The sequence below is a fragment of the Diprion similis genome, chromosome 6 (genome assembly GCF_021155765.1).
Source record: "Diprion similis isolate iyDipSimi1 chromosome 6, iyDipSimi1.1, whole genome shotgun sequence".
NCBI classification, from domain to species: Eukaryota; Metazoa; Arthropoda; class Insecta; order Hymenoptera; family Diprionidae; genus Diprion; species Diprion similis.
In genome coordinates this window covers 18,898,782-18,919,725 of record NC_060110.1, presented here as the reverse complement: position 1 = coordinate 18,919,725, position 20,944 = coordinate 18,898,782, and the positions used below count along the sequence as shown (strand labels likewise).

Here is a 20,944-nt window from a genome sequence, read left to right as displayed (position 1 = left end):
AAATTAAAAGTAATATATTGATTGGGGAGAAATGAATTTTACTGTCAGACAGTTTGACTGAAAAAATGGTAGTAGTAGAAAAAATAGAAGTACTGTTAATAGCGCAGAACTGTGACAAGTAAAGATTTACGAAAAATAGTTTTTGACTACTCAACACCTTATTTTTTTCTTTCTTTCTTCTTTCTATGTAGTAAGATACGAATCCGTACTAAAAAAATACAGTAAAATCACGGCTAGATCAGTTACATTATAATGAATTGAATACAAAACATTTTGCTTATGTACAAATGGAGATTAGCTAAGTAAGTGTTCATCGAATTGTGAATATTGTTCTAGGAACCACACGCCATACACTGATCACCATTCTCTCGCGAACAAACTAACGCTGCATCCAGTTCTCTTTCGCGTTCTTCTTCGAGTTGCTTTAGCCGCTGTTTCTCCAACCATTCACTATGATCTGGTGAATTGCACTCCAACAAATTTTGTGTTTTTGTTGGAGTGTAATTACCATTTGAAGTAGAAAGTGCATCCTTCAGTTTTGACTTATCTACAGTAAATTGTAAAGCATTTGCAGCAGGCTTTGTACGTAGGTAGTACATTCCAGTCTTCAAGCCCTAACAAATCATGAATGTAAGATTATGTTAATATCATACGTCAATGAGAATTTTAGCTCAGTTTCTCAATAATATTAAATTGATCTAATATTCGAAACTTTGAAATAATAAATACATACATTTTTCCAGGCATAAAAGTGCATGGATGTAAGCTTATCGGTCGTTGGTGTTGCCATATGAATATTCAAGGATTGTGATTGATCAATAAATGCTGCACGATCGACAGCCATCTTTAAAACAGTCTTCTGGGATATTTCCCATACTGTTTTATACAACGCTTTCAAGTCTGCAGGAATGCGATCGATATTCTGTAAATTAAAATGATATATTATCGTGCATATTTTATGGAATAAATTAAATTTGGGCCAATCAATGGCTAAAGATTTAAACTCACTTGAACAGAACCATTATTGGCGATAATCTCGTTTTTCATATTTTCATCCCATAGATCCTTGGCAGTAAGATCTGTTAGTAAATGGGGATTGACTATTTGAAATTCCCCAGATAAGACTCGGCGTGTATAAACATTGCTGGTGTAAGCTTCGATTGATTCATTGTTCCCAAGAATTTGTGCAGTGGATGCAGTCGGCATTGGGGCTATGAGTAGCGAATTCCGTACGCCGTGCTTAGCAATCTTAGCTTTCAGAGTTGCCCAGTCCCAAAGATCTGTTGGTGTGACATTCCACATGTCATACTGCAAAATCTAAAGGACATTGCGACATACTCAATGAATATAACTAGTCTCAACGATTTACATAAACAGATAGTTTTAAATTCGGTTATTTTTAGCTTTACCCCTTTGCTGACTGGAGAACCTTCATAAGTTGGATAAGGTCCTTCTTTTTCTGCAATTTCGCAGCTGGCTTCTAATGCTCCATAGTACAGTGTTTCAAAGATTCCAATATTAAGTTTCTGGGCTTCATCACTTTCGAACGGATATCGCATTAATAGAAAAGCATCTGCTAGTCCCTGAATACCAATGCCTGAAAAAAGTCAGGATTTCAACTCCATTCAGATTCTAAATACATGCCATCTCAATGAGAGATAAGATAGTATTTCTGTCAAGTTACCAATTGGTCTATGTCTCATATTAGATTTTTCAGCTTCAGGAATCGGATAGTAATTGATATCAATGATTTTGTTTAGGTTGTAGGCTGCAATTTTGGTAACTTCCTTAAGTTTTTTAAAGTCGTATGTCTTTTCTGGGGTGACAAACATGTTAACAGCAATTGATGCCAGATTACAAACAGCAACTTCGTCAGGGCTTGAATACTCTATAATTTCAGTGCAAAGGTTACTGCATTTGATTGTGCCCACGTTTTGTTGATTTGATTTTCGATTGCAGTGATCTTTGTACAACATGTATGGTGTGCCGGTTTCGACCTGAGAGTTCATGATAGCTAACCACAGGTCCCGGGCTGCTACTTGCCGCTTGTATCGGCCCTCTTTTTCGTATCTGTCGAAAGTTCATATTTTTATGAATTAGAATAGTACTTGCATGAAAAAGATTATAAAATCAAAACTATTCCTTTCTTACTGTGTGTACAAAGCTTCAAAATCATCACCCCAAACATCTGACAATCCAGGACATTCGTGAGGACACATAAGGCTCCACACTTGTTTTTCCAAAACACGTTTCATAAACAAATCAGGAATCCAAAGAGCATAAAACATTTCTCTAGCTCGCACCTCCTCTTTACCTGTGAAACAAGGTTAAGATTTTAGAATTTATGACCTAATTGTATAGTTTCTGTTAAAACCTTCTCAACTTGTATCTGAGCTCACCAGTATTTTTTTTCAAATCCAAAAACTCAAAAACGTCCGAATGCCATGGTTCTAAATAAATAGCAAAGGCACCTGGCCTTTTATTTCCCCCCTGGTCGACGTATCTTGCTGTATTATTATAAACGCGCAACATGGGAACAAGTCCGCTAGATTCTCCGTTAGTTCCTGCTATGTAAGTACCTTTGGCTCTGATACAATGTATATTTAAACCAACACCTCCCGCAGATTTACTTATCAGTGCGCATTGTTTCAAAGTATCATAAATTCCTTCAATACTATCCTCCTTCATTGTTAGAAGGAAACAGCTACAACAAGGTGACACTCATTATATTATTTGAATATTTTCTTTAAATGCAACCTCCATTCAACTTGAATTGAGACACTTGCTCTACACACCTTGACATTTGTGGCCTGGGAGTAGCTGCTGAATAAAGCGTGGGAGAGGCATGGGTAAAATATCTCTCTGACAATAGATTGTAAGTTTCAATTGCTCTATCAATATCTTCTCCATGAATACCCACAGCAACACGCATCAACAAATGTTGTGGTCTCTCTGCGACTTTGCCATTAATTTTCAGCAAATAACTTCTCTCAAGTGTTTTGAAGCCAAAGTAATTATAACTAAAATCTCTGTCATAAATAATCGCAGAGTTCAATCGGTCCGCATGTTTTTTTATTATCTTATAATAATGCTCGCTAACCATTGGTGTGTGTAACTTGGTATGTGGATTTATCATATGATGCAAATCATGCATCACATCTGAAAATTATAAGAAACATTTAATGCAGTGTTATTTCCATGGTGTGTGGAATGAAACATGAAGGTAAATTTCAAAATGATTAGCAAATCTTTTTGTAACTGAAAGAACATAAAACAAAGATCATGAATTATTCAAGTTGAATATAATCCAGTTTGTCAATTGCTTTAAAATAAATATTGGGCATTTCTGGATTCATGTGAATAAAACATATACTGAAGGCAATTAATAAAATTTTTAAAAAGAAAGTGAAAGATCAGGGTGTCTCCATGCTAAACAACCTGGATTAACCAGATGTTTGCAGGATTGCTACAAATCCTGACGGGCTATAATTAGTCAGTTAATGTGAGTAAACAACATTAAACAGTCTTCCCATACCACTGAATTGTTTTTTTGTTTCTTTATGGAGATTAGAAACTGCAATACGGGCAGCTAGTATAGCGTAATCTGCATGCTTTGTTGTCATTGTAGCAGCGGTTTCCGCAGCCAGATTATCCAGCTCAACCGTGGTCACGCCAGAATAAAGGCCACTGATGACCCGGAAGGTAATTGCAGGCTGAAAAATCAGCATTGATAAAGATACATTACAATATCAAATGATGGTAAAGAATATCCAGCTAAAAACTTGCTAGCGTTACATTCTTGTTTTTGATGAAAATGTATACTTGAAATTATATTGTGAATCTTGTAAAAGAGGTGGATATTCGCAATGCAGAGTGACCACACACAATCATACAGATAAGATGAGAACAATGTCAACCTGCAGAATACTGCGCCAAAGAGTTTATGAATGATCGTATCCTGTGGTTATCCAAAACCATAACACACCCCTTAAGTACGATCCCCACTGCAAGTACACTAGTCGCTTTCAAGACATTGACATCACTTAGAATACAAAAAGGAAAATTTGTATGAATGGTGTGTGACTCATATTTCTAGCGTAAACCTCATGCAGTCACTCGCCGTGTGAATATCCAGTGACTGAATAAGGCGGTATAAAATATATGTTTACTGGTAATGCTAAAAGTTATGAAAGACAGTTTTTGGTTAAATGTATTCAACGTAAGATAAGTTAATCATAGCTTACCGGATCGACAAAGTCCATATTCAAACCATAGCATAATTTTTGTATTCTCGACGTTATCTTGTCAAAATGAATATTTTCCTTGCGCCCATCTGCAAAATGACAATCGACATTGTGAAATATTCGAAAAAAAAATGATCCGCTAGGGCATTCCTAACCGACGTTCGCAGTTCAAACGGTGTCTTGTTAAAATATGAATTCTTATGGAAAATGCGCATCATTACGTACGTACCTCGTTTTATTACGTACATCTTCCCTGGCACAGGCATTTTCAACAGGTTATTTACTCCCACTCGCTGGAGTTAATAATTTGTAATAGAAATTAAAGAAGACAGGATTCACGCTGTTGGCACTGGGCATACGAAATGATACGAAATAGATGCCAGTTATAACACAACGCCGGTAAAATGATGTCTGACTACTCTGGTGGGATTCGGAACCAAGAAATTTGGCGGGTAACGGAAAAAAGATATACGCCATTGAGTAACTATCCTACCAAAGATAGCCAGCTCCATGAAAATTTTCCTTTCGGCGGATGTCGAAGTAGGTGAAGTGTTAGTCGGTAATCTTACAATTGACAATTTAACACTGGTCGATATCTTGAGGCAACGCAGTGGTGTTTAGTGGCATTTCGTGGTAAGGGAACACATCGGTAAGCACTTCGTCAGTGGCGTTGGGTATTCCATCTTCGTTCCAAACGAAAGATGGAAAAAGGTAAGACACCTATACACTGAGGCGAGGTAAATTCATCGTCGTGCAACTCAAGTCGGTAAACGGTCGGTACGTAAAGACGACAAGAACTAATGTTACCATCATATGTACATACAAAGTGGATAATGCAGTTTCGGACATTATTATGACTACGAAATGACCACCGATTCAAAAAATTCATTTAAGGCAATTCATTTCAGCCAAATTCAGTAATGTTAATTGAGAAGGAAATCTTTCGCTCTTCGGTTGTACACCCTTGATCCGTTGCTCGCAGCATATTTCGGTACGCCTTATCGATTCCTCTTGCAAAATGACGACGACATACTGCATCAAAGAATCAATTTAACTCTTTTTAAGGGATTGACCGAATTTCGACTCGAAAAATTCAAAGGGGTTAGACTTGTTTTTTTGCAGATTTCAGAGCTCAAAAACTTTTTGTCTCAAAATCGTTCTGGATGACTCTTTTTCCAATAGTTGGACCCTCGGAAATATGAAAAAGATACGAAAAAAAAACTTAGGATCAACAGCAGAGGAATAACCAAGACAATCTTTCGTTTTTCGTCATAACTCGTAATCCGTTACTCGCAGCGAAGTCGCATTGCACGCAATATATGCCTCTCGCAAAATTAGGTCGTTAAAGAGCATGAATTTATTGATTTCAGCATTATTCAGAATGGTAAAAATTTTCGGACGAAATCCAAAGCAAATACCTTGCTTTTTCTTATATCTTGGAGTGAAAAACTATATGCCTTCAAATCGATTCAAATCACTCTTTTCCGACCAACTGAACCCTGAGCGTAGCCACAAAGAGGTTTCAAAGATTGTAGCACCAACAGATAAGAAAGCCAGTAGTAAATAGAAATTAGAAATCAATTCGTTCACGTATTCATTTCAATACAGGTTACATCAAACAGTAACAATACAGTTTTTTTTTTGTTAACAATACAATATTGTACATATCGTTTCCTGCATAGAGCCAATTGCCCCTGCACGCAAGCCGGGGCTTAAACGTTACCTACAAATTACATTATCCAATATCTAATATAACATTTTTCATATTCTGCCTAAGGTTATGTATATTGCACTTCTTCATCACATAAGAGTAATATTTCATATGCACTGTTGATTCGTCCTTTTGCGTTTCTCTTTGTCCTCCACCATAATACTATTTGAGAACTCGTTGAAGTACCATACATTGACACCAAAGCACCTGTACTACAATTAAGACATACCGAATAAACTGAAACTAATACTTTAAGCCTATGAGTATGTGATTTATCGTCCCCTATCCTTTAAAAAGTTGGTGTAAATTTCATTCTTTTCGGCCACGACTTTTGATCAGTGCTTCGCTCAGTAATCAATCACAAGCCCTCCCAAGGAAGCAGGCGTGTGTTTAGACACACAGCATCGACATCACAAGCAGTCAATCAGTCAGTCTCTGTTTTTGATCGACCTCCTCGGCTCAGATGTTCTCCTGATACCAGGAGTAATTTTACGCTAAAATTTCTCCGATTAGCCTTATTCTAAGCGGACGTAGCATGTAAGCAAGCGATCACAAGCCTTTTCAAGCAAGCAGGCATGTGTTTAGACACACAGCATCGACGTCACAAGCAGTCAATCAGTCAGTCTCTGTTTTTGATCGACCTCCTCGGCTCAGATGTTCTCCTGATACCAGGAGTAATTTTACGCTAAAATTTCTCCGATTAGCCTTATTCTAAGCGGACGTAGCATGTAAGCAAGCGATCACAAGCCTTTTCAAGCAAGCAGGCATGTGTTTAGACACACAGCATCGACGTCACAAGCAGTCAATCAGTCAGTCTCTGTTTTTGATCGACCTCCTCGGCTCAGATGTTCTCCTGATACCAGGAGTAATTTTTCGCTGAAATTTCTCCGATTAGCCTTATTCTAAGCGGACGTAGCATGTAAGCAAGCGATCACAAGCCCTTTCAAGCAAGCAGGCATGTGTTCACACACACAGCATCGACGTCACAAGCAGTCAATCAGTCAGTCTCTGTTTTTGATCGACCTCCTCGGCTCAGATGTTCTCCTGATACCAGGAGTAATCTTACGCTGAAATTTCTCCGATTAGCCTTATTCTAAGCGGACGTAGCATATAAGCAAGCGATCACAAGCCTTTTCAAGCAAGCAGGCATGTGTTCAGATACACGGCATCGACGTTACAAGCAGTCAATCAGTCAGTCTCTGTTTTTGATCGACCTCCTGGGCTCAGATGTTCTCCTGATACCAGGAGTAATTTTACGCTAAAATTTCTCCGATTAGCCTTATTCTAAGCGGACGTAGCATGTAAGCAAGCGGTCACAAGCCTTTTCAAGCAAGCAGGCATGTGTTCAGACACACAGCATCGACGTCACAAGCAGTCAATCAGTCAGTCTCTGTTTTTGATCGACCTCCTGGGCTCAGATGTTCTCCTGATACCAGGAGTAATTTTTCGCTGAAATTTCTCCGATTAGCCTTATTCTAAGCGGACGTAGCATGTAAGCAAGCGATCACAAGCCCTTTCAAGCAAGCAGGCATGTGTTCAGACACACAGCATCGACGTCACAAGCAGTCAATCAGTCAGTCTCTGTTTTTGATCGACCTCCTCGGCTCAGATGTTCTCCTGATACCAGGAGTAATTTTTCGCTGAAATTTCTCCGATTAGCCTTATTCTAAGCGGACGTAGCATGTAAGCAAGCGATCACAAGCCCTTTCAAGCAAGCAGGCATGTGTTCAGACACACAGCATCGACGTCACAAGCAGTCAATCAGTCAGTCTCTGTTTTTGATCGACCTCCTGGGCTCAGATGTTCTCCTGATACCAGGAGTAATTTTTCGCTGAAATTTCTCCGATTAGCCTTATTCTAAGCGGACGTAGCATGTAAGCAAGCGATCACAAGCCCTTTCAAGCAAGCAGGCATGTGTTCAGACACACAGCATCGACGTCACAAGCAGTCAATCAGTCAGTCTCTGTTTTTGATCGACCTCCTCGGCTCAGATGTTCTCCTGATACCAGGAGTAATTTTTCGCTGAAATTTCTCCGATTAGCCTTATTCTAAGCGGACGTAGCATGTAAGCAAGCGATCACAAGCCCTTTCAAGCAAGCAGGCATGTGTTCAGACACACAGCATCGACGTCACAAGCAGTCAATCAGTCAGTCTCTGTTTTTGATCGACCTCCTGGGCACAGATGTTCTCCTGATACCAGGAGTAATTTTACGCTAAAATTTCTCCGATTAGCCTTATTCTAAGCGGACGTAGCATGTAAGCAAGCGATCACAAGCCTTTTCAAGCAAGCAGGCATGTGTTCAGACACACAGCATCGACGTCACCAGCAGTCAATCAGTCAGTCTCTGTTTTTGATCGACCTCCTCGGCTCAGATGTTCTCCTGATACCAGGAGTAATTTTACGCTAAAATTTCTCCGATTAGCCTTATTCTAAGCGGACGTAGCATGTAAGCAAGCGATCACAAGCCTTTTCAAGCAAGCAGGCATGTGTTTAGACACACAGCATCGACGTCACAAGCAGTCAATCAGTCAGTCTCTGTTTTTGATCGACCTCCTCGGCTCAGATGTTCTCCTGATACCAGGAGTAATTTTTCGCTGAAATTTCTCCGATTAGCCTTATTCTAAGCGGACGTAGCATGTAAGCAAGCGATCACAAGCCCTTTCAAGCAAGCAGGCATGTGTTCAGACACACAGCATCGACGTCACAAGCAGTCAATCAGTCAGTCTCTGTTTTTGATCGACCTCCTCGGCTCAGATGTTCTCCTGATACCAGGAGTAATCTTACGCTGAAATTTCTCCGATTAGCCTTATTCTAAGCGGACGTAGCATATAAGCAAGCGATCACAAGCCCTTTCAAGCAAGCAGGCATGTGTTCAGACACACGGCATCGACGTCACAAGCAGTCAATCAGTCAGTCTCTGTTTTTGATCGACCTCCTCGGCTCAGATGTTCTCCTGATACCAGGAGTAATCTTACGCTAAAATTTCTCCGATTAGCCTTATTCTAAGCGGACGTAGCATGTAAGCAAGCGATCACAAGCCTTTTCAAGCAAGCAGGCATGTGTTCAGACACACAGCATCGACGTCACAAGCAGTCAATCAGTCAGTCTCTGTTTTTGATCGACCTCCTGGGCTCAGATGTTCTCCTGATACCAGGAGTAATTTTACGCTAAAATTTCTCCGATTAGCCTTATTCTAAGCGGACGTAGCATGTAAGCAAGCGATCACAAGCCCTTTCAAGCAAGCAGGCATGTGTTCAGACACACAGCATCGACGTCACAAGCAGTCAATCAGTCAGTCTCTGTTTTTGATCGACCTCCTCGGCTCAGATGTTCTCCTGATACCAGGAGTAATTTTTCGCTGAAATTTCTCCGATTAGCCTTATTCTAAGCGGACGTAGCATGTAAGCAAGCGATCACAAGCCCTTTCAATCAAGCAGGCATGTGTTCAGACACACAGCATCGACGTCACAAGCAGTCAATCAGTCAGTCTCTGTTTTTGATCGACCTCCTGGGCACAGATGTTCTCCTGATACCAGGAGTAATTTTACGCTGAAATTTCTCCGATTAGCCTTATTCTAAGCGGACGTAGCATGTAAGCAAGCGATCACAAGCCTTTTCAAGCAAGCAGGCATGTGTTCAGACACTCAGCATCGACGTCACAAGCAGTCAATCAGTCAGTCTCTGTTTTTGATCGACCTCCTCGGCTCAGATGTTCTCCTGATACCAGGAGTAATTTTACGCTGAAATTTCTCCGATTAGCCTTATTCTAAGCGGACGTAGCATGTAAGCAAGCGATCACAAGCCTTTTCAAGCAAGCAGGCATGTGTTCAGACACACAGCATCGACGTCACCAGCAGTCAATCAGTCAGTCTCTGTTTTTGATCGACCTCCTCGGCTCAGATGTTCTCCTGATACCAGGAGTAATTTTACGCTGAAATTTCTCCGATTAGCCTTATTCTAAGCGGACGTAGCATGTAAGCAAGCGATCACAAGCCTTTTCAAGCAAGCAGGCATGTGTTCAGACACACAGCATCGACGTCACCAGCAGTCAATCAGTCAGTCTCTGTTTTTGATCGACCTCCTCGGCTCAGATGTTCTCCTGATACCAGGAGTAATTTTTCGCTGAAATTTCTCCGATTAGCCTTATTCTAAGCGGACGTAGCATGTAAGCAAGCGATCACAAGCCCTTTCAAGCAAGCAGGCATGTGTTCAGACACACAGCATCGACGTCACAAGCAGTCAATCAGTCAGTCTCTGTTTTTGATCGACCTCCTCGGCTCAGATGTTCTCCTGATACCAGGAGTAATCTTACGCTGAAATTTCTCCGATTAGCCTTATTCTAAGCGGACGTAGCATATAAGCAAGCGATCACAAGCCTTTTCAAGCAAGCAGGCATGTGTTCAGATACACGGCATCGACGTTACAAGCAGTCAATCAGTCAGTCTCTGTTTTTGATCGACCTCCTCGGCTCAGATGTTCTCATGATACCAGGAGTAATTTTACGCTGAAATTTCTCCGATTAGCCTTATTCTAAGCGGACGTAGCATGTAAGCAAGCGATCACAAGCCCTTTCAAGCAAGCAGGCATGTGTTCAGACACACAGCATCGACGTCACAAGCAGTCAATCAGTCAGTCTCTGTTTTTGATCGACCTCCTCGGCTCAGATGTTCTCCTGATACCAGGAGTAATCTTACGCTGAAATTTCTCCGATTAGCCTTATTCTAAGCGGACGTAGCATATAAGCAAGCGATCACAAGCCTTTTCAAGCAAGCAGGCATGTGTTCAGATACACGGCATCGACGTTACAAGCAGTCAATCAGTCAGTCTCTGTTTTTGATCGACCTCCTCGGCTCAGATGTTCTCCTGATACCAGGAGTAATTTTTCGCTGAAATTTCTCCGATTAGCCTTATTCTAAGCGGACGTAGCATGTAAGCAAGCGATCACAAGCCCTTTCAAGCAAGCAGGCATGTGTTCAGACACACAGCATCGACGTCACAAGCAGTCAATCAGTCAGTCTCTGTTTTTGATCGACCTCCTCGGCTCAGATGTTCTCCTGATACCAGGAGTAATTTTACGCTAAAATTTCTCCGATTAGCCTTATTCTAAGCGGACGTAGCATGTAAGCAAGCGATCACAAGCCTTTTCAAGCAAGCAGGCATGTGTTTAGACACACAGCATCGACGTCACAAGCAGTCAATCAGTCAGTCTCTGTTTTTGATCGACCTCCTCGGCTCAGATGTTCTCCTGATACCAGGAGTAATTTTTCGCTGAAATTTCTCCGATTAGCCTTATTCTAAGCGGACGTAGCATGTAAGCAAGCGATCACAAGCCCTTTCAAGCAAGCAGGCATGTGTTCAGACACACAGCATCGACGTCACAAGCAGTCAATCAGTCAGTCTCTGTTTTTGATCGACCTCCTCGGCTCAGATGTTCTCATGATACCAGGAGTAATTTTACGCTGAAATTTCTCCGATTAGCCTTATTCTAAGCGGACGTAGCATATAAGCAAGCGATCACAAGCCTTTTCAAGCAAGCAGGCATGTGTTCAGATACACAGCATCGACGTCACAAGCAGTCAATCAGTCAGTCTCTGTTTTTGATCGACCTCCTCGGCTCAGATGTTCTCCTGATACCAGGAGTAATTTGACGCTGAAATTTCTCCGATTAGCCTTATTCTAAGCGGACGTAGCATGTAAGCAAGCGATCACAAGCCTTTTCAAGCAAGCAGGCATGTGTTTAGACACACAGCATCGACGTCACAAGCAGTCAATCAGTCAGTCTCTGTTTTTGATCGACCTCCTCAGCTCAGATGTTCTCCTGATACCAGGAGTAATTTTACGCTAAAATTTCTCCGATTAGCCTTATTCTAAGCGGACGTAGCATGTAAGCAAGCGATCACAATCCTTTTCAAGCAAGCAGGCATGTGTTCAGATACACAGCATCGACGTTACAAGCAGTCAATCAGTCAGTCTCTGTTTTTGATCGACCACCTCGGCTCAGATGTTCTCCTGATACCAGGAGTAATTTTACGCTGAAATTTCTTCGATTTACTCAATTCTAACTAAAAGCAGTTTGTTATCAGCATTGTTCAAAATAAAAGAAAATTTTTTCAGCAAAAAATGTTCCGACTCAGAATCGATTTGTACGTCTCTTTCTTGACAAATGGGACCCTGAGCAACGCAGAAAAGACATGGAAATAATGTAGGACAGACAGTTGAGGAAATTTGAAGAAAACATACAGAAATTCGTTTATTTATTTATTTTCATTCAGGTTACATAAAACAATGCAATGTTATACATTTCGTATCCATTATACTTACAAGTTACAATAATAACCATCTCATACACTGCTTTTCACATGCTGCTTAAGGTTATATGTATTGTATGTACATACTTTTCAATCCCAAGATAATAAGTTAGTTTTTTTATGTAATGTTTGTTCATTTCTATATACTTTTTTTTCGTGTACTCTAATATTATTTGGCAACTTGCTAACGTACTTTACACCGACACTCGTACACTTTTATCATGGAATATGGAAAAGTATACTTGTGAGAGGTGAAAGAGATGCATATACTTGTAGAGAATTCATGAAAATATTCATATTCGTGAAAATATATATCTTCAGTTAGCGATTGATATCCATTGTGGAGATACATGCATATAATGTATGTCACGACAACGTGATGAAATAGTTTCAACTTCTTTGCAAATTGTAGGCTATAGCTTTTTGTCTTGCTTCACCCGTTTCAAAATCACGTATTTGCACAACTTAACTTCTGGAAGTCAAGTGCTCCGAGATTTTGTAAGATTTGAAATTTCATCAATTTGAATCGAGGTTGTAATATTCAGCGGACAGGTTCCTGATATTTCTCAGATATCGCATAGTTTTATAAACAAAAACATATTTCTGACATATCGGTGATAGAAGCTAGCATTGATAATTTTTCTTAAAGATAAGCAACGGATCATTTGACACAGAAAACTCGAAGCTTTCGGAAGATTTTGCAACCAATCATCGACTTATTTTTTGCCATCTATATCAAATTCCACAGCCACGTGTCTGTACTGTTTGGGTTGACATGCTTTTCACTTAACAATAATAAGAATCCATCACGCGCACTTGTCAAAAATATTCCAAAAAAGATATTTTTATATGATAAGGATGATTTATGGTTTCTGACAAAGTGATCTACATTTTCAATTATAACCCCATAGGATTACTATCCATAAAACCAGGCCATACGTTTAATGCAATAGGCAAATCTTTGTAGATGCGTGTAAAGAAATTCTTGTGTTATCTTTCGACCACACTACTTTCGATTACCGTTTTTGGTACTCTTGTTATTGCACGTTGCTACAAACCACATATAAATGAATTTGAATAAATTGAATAAATGTGAAACAGTGCAAGGTGTTGCTATACTCGCTTCAACTTCCTTCGATACAGAATAGCAGATTATAACTACATATTTCGGAAAGTATCGATGTAACAATTCAGTGAAATTATTATCTCGTGCCATTACAGTTTCATATCAATCGCGATTTCGAGTCGTACTTATACATGTATGTAGTACGTATAGCTGTCAGGATAAAAATTTACTTTATGGATAATGTTGAGTTGGAAACAGGATGTGATCATTTGAAAGCCAACGGATTATTCCCCTTGAAAATCAGTTATTGAAAAACAACTGTTGATTTCTCAATGTTGTTCATGTCATTGTGAACATTTCAAAATTTACCCTGTGGGCAAAATATTTTTTCCCGTCTTTTTAGTACTTTAAAGAACCATGAATTGGCAATAATCAATGCTGAGCATTTCAACAATTGCGAAGAAAAATATAATTTGATAAGCACGTGAACATTATACAGAAGGTAAAATAAATTTTTCTATTTATATTTATTCAAGCATCTACGTAATTTTTCTCAATTAAAACCGAATTACTACTTCCAAATCTGGGGAAAAACTCAGGAAATTGGTTTAGCCTTCTACATATCTTTAACGTGTTTCTAGCAAAGAAAATGTTCCAGAATTTTTTGGATATTCTCAAAACTCAAGGCATTAAATTTTTTTCAATTCATAATTTTAAAACTACGCAACAAATCAAGAATAAATTCTTCATAGAAATATTCTTGAAACGATTAATTGTAACCAAAAATGAAGTAGTTCGAAATCTTTCCAAAATATTTGCAGCTTAAAGTTGGCTTTGTAAAAATTTTTGAAAAAATAAATTAAGCATCATAGAAATGCTACTGTCGCCCATAAAAGATTTAATATATTCAGGTAGTAAAATAATTCTATTATCATTATGTGTTAGTTTCTTAATGAATTTGTAGGAATTCCAATAACTAGTCCATCTTGCTAAAGATTTCGATTTTAAAAGTTTGACCAAGCGAAAGTAGGCTTTTCTGACCACATACGAATTTTCAACGGTGACTTTTGGCGCCCGTGAGAAGCCTTTGGATTGGCTACTTTTGGCTACTTGCGCGATAGCCTTCGGCGAGTTAAAGTATCGAGAGCATCGAGAGTCTGACCGACTCGTGACGTGGCTGACGGTCAAGTAGCGGCAGTTTGAACTCATGTATGTATGTGCCTAACAAAAAATGATAATTCGCCCCACGTAGTATGCACGCTTCTAATTGCTTCTCAATTTCATTTCAATTATTTACCAATTTTAAAGAAAACTTGAAAAAATGACAGCGGCTTATCACATGGCCGCGGGTTGAGTAGCTGCAGACTCGAACTCATGTCCGTACCGGAAAAATAATAATTTGGCTCAACTGCCGTATGCCCGTAATTACTCTTTGATTGTTTATAAGTACTCTGTCAATTTATTCATTCGCTCCTGCCTAATTATCGAGAAAACTGAAGGAAAAAACAGAGCAACAGGCTTGCAGATTGTGTCAGTGTAAGTTCTAGAATCCCACTAGTGGCCGCACGTGCACCCTAACCCAAATTTGAATTACGGCCCTAATCTAGCAGACGACGTTTCCGCGCGACCTTCGTGACATAATTCATAGAGTGTTCAGTGGGTTCAGTGCATTGGTGTAGGTTTAGGTTAGGTCGGTAAAAGCGTCAGCCAGTGCTTGTTTACGAACAGTGAAGACTAGGGTTCCGCGGCAGGTGTGTTTACACTCCATTGTGGTACTTACGTTACTGTTACGTTGAGGTAATTCAATTTAATTCCTTTGTTGCAAATTGTATATTGCACCTAGAATCGCGCAATTAGGTTCTGGTTCTCAGAAATTGAGTTGTAGTATCATTTACGTACTTCCTGAGTGAAATTTTCGAATAACTATGTGCCTCATATTGCTATCATAGTTCTCTACGTATTTCCTCAATTAGTTTTGCAAGAGAAAAACATGTATGAATTCACATTTTTTTTCATAAGCAGAATCAAGAAAGCAGATGAGTCACCGATATAATTTGCGAAGTATTGAGGAAGTCAAAAAAATCTGCGAGAAAGAAGAAACAGAACAAGGCAATGACCGGCTGTCTTCGGATGACGAAAGCGATCACATAGAAGAAGTAACAAACTCCGAATCTGAAGAAACTGTATCTGACTTGGAAACCACAGATGAAAGTGAATCAGAGGTAAGAACAAGAACACTGCATCGTTTTACACGAATATATTTCCATTTAGTGTTTTTTCTTTTCTGACCATGGAAGTGTAATGGTATAAAATTGATTTTTTACAGTCTGCAAGTCAACAACAACATAAGGTCCCGACTGGAAGGAAACGTGGAAGGCCAACTACTCGAGGCACTGCAACGTCTTGTCGTCCTAGGAAACCCAGTGTCATTCATGGACACGACGGGTACCAGTGGTACTCAGCGGCACGAGAAAAAGTACATCACCAAGATCATGTTTCGAGTTTTTTACCGGGTCCAGTTGGGGAAGCATGGAATGCTAGAACTCCACTCGAAGCATGGAGTTTACTCTTGAATAACACTATCCTGGAAAAAATCGTTCTTCATACAAATGAAGAAATTACACGATACCGAGATTCAGTAGAAACAGAAAATTATGTAAATCATGTGTACAGCAACGTGGGATTGGATGAACTGAAAGCGTTCATCGGAATACTTTATTTCTCGGGCTTGCAGAAAACATCTTCTACAAACGTTGGTGACTTGTGGTCTGCTGATTATGGTGCGGTAATATATCGCGCAACGATGTCGAGTCGCAGATACAACTTCCTCTCGAGGATGATACGATTTGACAATAAATATACCAGACCACAGCGAAGACAAATAGATAAATTTGCCCCAATACGCGAAGTGTGGGAATCCTTTATCTCTAACTGCACGAAGTTTTACACGCCAGCATCGTATTGCACAATTGATGAACAATTGGTTTCATTCCCGGGACGTTGTCCATTTAAAGTGTACAACAGGTTAAAGCCTGATAAATACGGCATAAAAATTGTCATGTTGAATGATTCACAGACATTTTATATGTACACCGCAGAGCCATACGTAGGGAAAGTGACGACGGAGCCTGACGAGAGTGTTCCATCTTACTACTTGCGAAAATTATCCGAGCCGCTTCATGGGACCTCAAGAAATCTGACGTGTGATAAATGGTTTTCTTCCATTGAGATCTTTGACAAGATGTTACAAGATCATTCCCTAACAATGGTCGGTACAATCAAAAGAAATAGAAGACAAATTCCTGCTAGTTTTAGAAAAGCAGGGCCTGTTTCATCCGTAAGATTTGCATTCGATGAGAGCAAATCATTAGTTTGTTACACTCCAAAAAAGAAGAAAATTGTTCTCTTACTTTCAACCTTCCATCAAACTGCTGAAATCGATCAGAAGTCACAAAAACCAGAAATTATCAAATTTTACGACTCAACAAAAGGTGGCACAGATACATTTAATCAAATGTGCCACGAGTATACCACAGCGAGAAAAACGTTACGATGGCCTATGAGAATTTGGATGGCCATGCTCGATCAAGTAGGCATCAACGCAATGGTGCTCTATAATTTTAATGGGAACAACCAGTTACTGGCTAGAAGACAGTTTTTGAAAACTTTAGTTAGAGCGTTGATCGAGCCGCATCTTCGCGCGAGACTACAGATTGTAAATCTACGTCGGAACTTGCGATTGTATATCGAAGAAATTTTGGACATTGCAGAGCCTATGGTCCGCGCAAAGTGTACCCCTGGAAAGCGGGCAAGGTGTGCATTTTGCCCAAGATCTAACGATCGAAAATCCCGGACAGTTTGTGCAAACTGTAATCGGGTTCTGTGCGAAGACCATCGTACACTGTACTGCCCGCTCTGCAGCGTACGTGACTAACCATTTTACGCAACATTATCTCTTCACTGTATCATTTCGGTATTTTCATACTTTTTCGATGTGAAATATAAATTATAAGGTGCGACAAAAATATTTATCGTGGATTATCATTGAATTTTCCTAGTTCCCAATTTCAGAAATTTGCCGACACTCACATGCCAAATAAATTTTTTTTAAATTGGAACGTTTTCACAGAATTTGATGTTTAATTTTTTTTCTAATAATCCAATTTCTCCTCTTCAAAGCCTTATTTGAATTTTTCAAACTTGACTTCTGGATTCTGAAACTGACTTTTATATACACCATTCTATTCCTCGTTAAAAGACGAACAGATTTCGTACTTTCCTCGTATCTTCTCAGCTGATAAATCCACGATGTTCTAGATGTATTTTCACACCCAAGGAATATACCTTCCTAACTCTTCAAGCAATTAACGCTGAAACGATCGCTAGATAAAGTGAAAGGAACTAATATCTGGTTGAAAAAACGTTTTTAAAAAAATCCGTACACAGAAACATGGTAGAAATTCAAAGTTTCCCAATTTCCGGTTGACCGAACACTATTTTCTGTACTGCAAGTTAGTAGCAAACGTCTTATCGTAAGTCATAAATGTGAATTCTAATTCGAATAATTATGCACAGTAGACGAATCGTAATAATAGCCATTATCAAATATCTGTCGAACTTGTCCTTAAAATTTGAACACTCACGACTGGTAATGAGTGGTCATTAAAACTTATCTTCACTTGACACAGCATCCGCACTCGTCGCATCATCGTCCCCGAAATATTCTGCACGTTCGATTTCCTCGCCGTGATATTCACCCTCTCCTTCTTCGTGTTTCAGATATTCAATATCTTCAAGCCATAGATCCTCGTCGCATTTATCAGTTAGCGAATCCGTAGACGCCTGCGAGGCAATTCAATTTTGTCAATTTCAATTTTAATAAATTCACGACCACGACAGCCCAAGACAATTATTCTAACAAGAAAAAGTGATGCAGTCATGTAATATGCAGTTACTTTTAAGACAATCCTGTACCCGAGTAAATCTCCATGATTGGGGATTTTCAGATTATCTTAATCCGAGAACTTGAATGGAACTTCCCTTTTATTTTAAACAATCCAGATATTCTATAATATTTTTAATTAAAAACTGCTTCATTAATTATTGTACCAATAGATCGAGCAAGCTTTTTCAAACCTTTATCGACTTCTATAGCAGGCGTCGTTTCATTAGTTATAAATTATTTATACCAGAAGGAAAATCCATTTTATTATACTCCGTTCGGGATTAACGCAAAAACTCGTATTAAATAGGGCATTCAGCCGGTTCAACGCAAGTGCAGCATCCCCTCAACAGAAACTGGTTGACGGTGAATTTTACTTCCTGCTTATTCCGGCAGCTTAATAATGCCCAATAAATTCATGAGGTAATATTCTGTAATTGGTTTGCCTAATATAGTTTTTAATGCTATTAAATGCGGGTAAAGCTAACTGCGGAAGACCGGAACTGCTTACTATAGACGCGATTACTAATTGATGTTAGTATTTTCTGCGGCGAAGACGTAATTAGAAATCACGCAGTTGGCTGCCAGTAAAATTAAACCATCTCTCCACTCGCTTCTGTTAAGCGTTACGTATTTCTCTGATTTATTTACGAAGGCACTCAAAATCAAATGTTATTTTATTATTTTACATTATAGACAACGTAGAATATTTGCCTATTATTCATTAGAATTTTTCCCACCTTTTCTTTCCGTTTTTGGGAAACTTCTATTGAGAAAAAAAATTAGCTAAACAAAATGGCAGAGGCAGTGATAATGGAATGCAGTTTACAAATCACAGTTTCATAAATCTGGTGAGCGACTTTTCTCATTTTCCTTTCACCCCTTATGGTAAAAATTCGGCTAAAAGCGGCAAGTTATCTTCTACACTGACTATTTTCCTTACACTCTCCATTCTCTTTCAAGCCAGCTGCTTACTCTAAGTAAGTCTTTGTCACGTCAATCTACATCCATAGTAACAACTTCCTAGGCTTTTACTAAAAAAAACCTATTCACTGCATTTCCGACATTTGTTCAATCACATCAAGAACTTCCGCTCAATCGATTGCCTGCATCTTACTTCCCCAGCGAAGAATTTCAAACTCTTATGATACCATCATCTTACCTCCTCTTGCAAAGGCGCTGGTTCCAATGGAAGCAGGTCAGGATTATACGCTGTGATATACCTGGCTCTCCACAAGGGTATGACGCCCTTTTTCAAGGGCAATGGCTCTTCGAATAGTGGTGGCTTGGATTGTGTAACCGCTTTTCCATCCTCTATTGCCTCCTCTGTGGTTTCAGGTACCTCCTCGACCATTCTCTCAACAGTGTCTTCCTGCAACAGTTTTACTCTGTGTATACAGCTGTTTATAAATCGTGATACGCAGTAAAAAATTCAGATACTTTACTGGAAGTACTGTACAAATCGTATGACATTATAAGCTAACAACCATCGCCCAAGATCGTTTACAACTTGGCGATGGGACTATACGTACAGCAACAGGCGTGTCGACCTCTTCTCGAGATTCGTCGTAATCCGGATCTCGGATGTGAATGTAATGTCCATGCTGCATGCAGTTGTTCTCGAATGTGAAGCACCCTCGACCGTAGGGCTAAATTATTTGGACACACTCGAGGGTGTCAATCGGTTGATACTCGATATGGTGGACACAACAATTCGCAGCGAGATAAGACTGCGATAAGATAAAACTTGCTGTTCCACCTGATTCAGTTCCCAAAATCCGTGGAAGCGGTGCCGAGGATGAATGAGTTGCCCTGGACCCTGCATGCGGTCCTTGATCCAAGTCCCGTTAAATTTCGTACCAGTCGCCACGAACAAGTACGTTCCCATACCGTGTCGCAGATTCTTCTTCCAGGATCCTTCGTAGACGTCCTTGTTCACGTAGTAATACGCACCGAAGCCGTACTTGGTGTCGCGTTTCCAATCTCCTGAGTTCATTCAGGGTCAGGTTTACCATTAGTGAAATTTCCTCGCCCACGCGTCCTCCCGGTGATCCGGAAGCCCGGCTTTTATACCTTCGTACTTAGTTCCGTCCGGGTACCAAAATGTCCCGTGACCATGCTTCAAGCCGCGGCGCCATTCGCCCTCGTAACGCGCTCCGTTGCGAAAAACGTAGAGTCCTTTACCATGCCGCGATCCTTTGCAGTAAGATCCGACGTACATATCGCCGTTTGGGAGCAGTGCCTTACCCTGACCGTGTCTCTCGCCTTGTTCGTTTCGTTCCCCTTCGTATTCCTGATGTTCAAGGTTCGAGGATTTGGTATTCGTCGATATTTTCACCAAGGAAATTTGGTCGTGTAATACAAGATAAAATAAGTGAAGATTTTTGGCAGAGAAGAGCATAATCGCATTTTCTACTCTACGCATTCTAAAAAGGCTTTGAATACAGTATGGGGAGGAATATTATGACATAGACTCTTTCAGGAGTTTGAAGTTCCCTTTGTCGAGACTGAGTTTACAAGCACAAGTCAGGTATTCAAATTTAGAAATTCACCCCGAGAGGATTGCGGTCCTCTTCTCCACCCTCGCCGTTCGCCTCCGTTCTTGCAGGCATTTTGAAAAGTCAAGTTTTATAATGGGACCCCGTTCCAAGACGTCAAAGATCTTATTTACA

At 39.8% G+C, this 20,944-nt stretch overlaps 3 protein-coding genes across 4 annotated transcripts; 1 reads left to right on the top strand and 2 right to left on the bottom strand.

The window, feature by feature from the left end:
- Window positions 1-169: 169 nt before the first annotated feature.
- On the bottom strand, window positions 170-4,630 carry LOC124407760 (ribonucleoside-diphosphate reductase large subunit). Its single transcript, XM_046884254.1, has 11 exons — window positions 4,474-4,630; window positions 4,245-4,333; window positions 3,536-3,713; window positions 2,796-3,159; window positions 2,400-2,704; window positions 2,152-2,314; window positions 1,685-2,070; window positions 1,410-1,597; window positions 1,009-1,317; window positions 734-922; window positions 170-614 (listed from the first exon to the last, which is right to left on the bottom strand). Exons 1-11 carry the CDS (start codon window positions 4,508-4,510, stop codon window positions 333-335), a joined length of 2,490 nt encoding a protein of 829 aa, XP_046740210.1. The 5' UTR covers window positions 4,511-4,630; the 3' UTR covers window positions 170-332.
- A 10,453-nt stretch (window positions 4,631-15,083) lies between these two features.
- Window positions 15,084-17,416, top strand: LOC124407196. Of its 2 annotated transcripts, none has more exons than XM_046883076.1 (3): window positions 15,084-15,127; window positions 15,353-15,552; window positions 15,657-17,416. In XM_046883076.1, exons 2-3 carry the CDS (start codon window positions 15,367-15,369, stop codon window positions 17,262-17,264), a joined length of 1,794 nt encoding a protein of 597 aa, XP_046739032.1. In that variant the 5' UTR covers window positions 15,084-15,127; window positions 15,353-15,366; the 3' UTR covers window positions 17,265-17,416. The 2 variants fall into 2 exon arrangements, with proteins under 2 accessions (XP_046739032.1, XP_046739030.1); XM_046883074.1 differs by having other exon boundaries at window positions 15,102-15,123; window positions 15,349-15,552.
- A 246-nt stretch (window positions 17,417-17,662) lies between these two features.
- On the bottom strand, window positions 17,663-20,697 carry LOC124406548 (radial spoke head 1 homolog). The gene is made up of 5 exons (XM_046881984.1): window positions 20,346-20,697; window positions 20,032-20,258; window positions 19,805-19,921; window positions 19,435-19,644; window positions 17,663-18,172 (listed from the first exon to the last, which is right to left on the bottom strand). Exons 1-5 carry the CDS (start codon window positions 20,695-20,697, stop codon window positions 17,993-17,995), a joined length of 1,086 nt encoding a protein of 361 aa, XP_046737940.1. The 3' UTR covers window positions 17,663-17,992.
- Window positions 20,698-20,944: the final 247 nt, after the last annotated feature.

Coding starts and splice junctions, on each gene's coding strand:
- LOC124407196 (XM_046883076.1), top strand. CDS start 15,367: ATGAGTCACCGATATAATTTGCGAAGTATTGAGGAAGTCAAAAAAATC. Junction 15,553..15,656: donor CAGATGAAAGTGAATCAGAG/GTAAGAACAAGA, acceptor GATTTTTTACAG/TCTGCAAGTCAACAACAACA.
- LOC124407760 (XM_046884254.1), bottom strand. CDS start 4,510: ATGCCTGTGCCAGGGAAGATGTACGTAATAAAACGAG. Junction 3,714..4,244: donor ATATGGACTTTGTCGATCCG/GTAAGCTATGAT, acceptor CTGATTTTTCAG/CCTGCAATTACCTTCCGGGT. Junction 3,160..3,535: donor AACAAAAAAACAATTCAGTG/GTATGGGAAGAC, acceptor TATAATTTTCAG/ATGTGATGCATGATTTGCAT.
- LOC124406548 (XM_046881984.1), bottom strand. CDS start 20,697: ATGCGTAGAGTAGAAAATGCGATTATGCTCTTCTCTGCCAAAAATCTT. Junction 19,922..20,031: donor GATTTTGGGAACTGAATCAG/GTGGAACAGCAA, acceptor CAAATAATTTAG/CCCTACGGTCGAGGGTGCTT. Junction 18,173..19,434: donor CAGCGCCTTTGCAAGAGGAG/GTAAGATGATGG, acceptor ATTGCCTCGCAG/GCGTCTACGGATTCGCTAAC.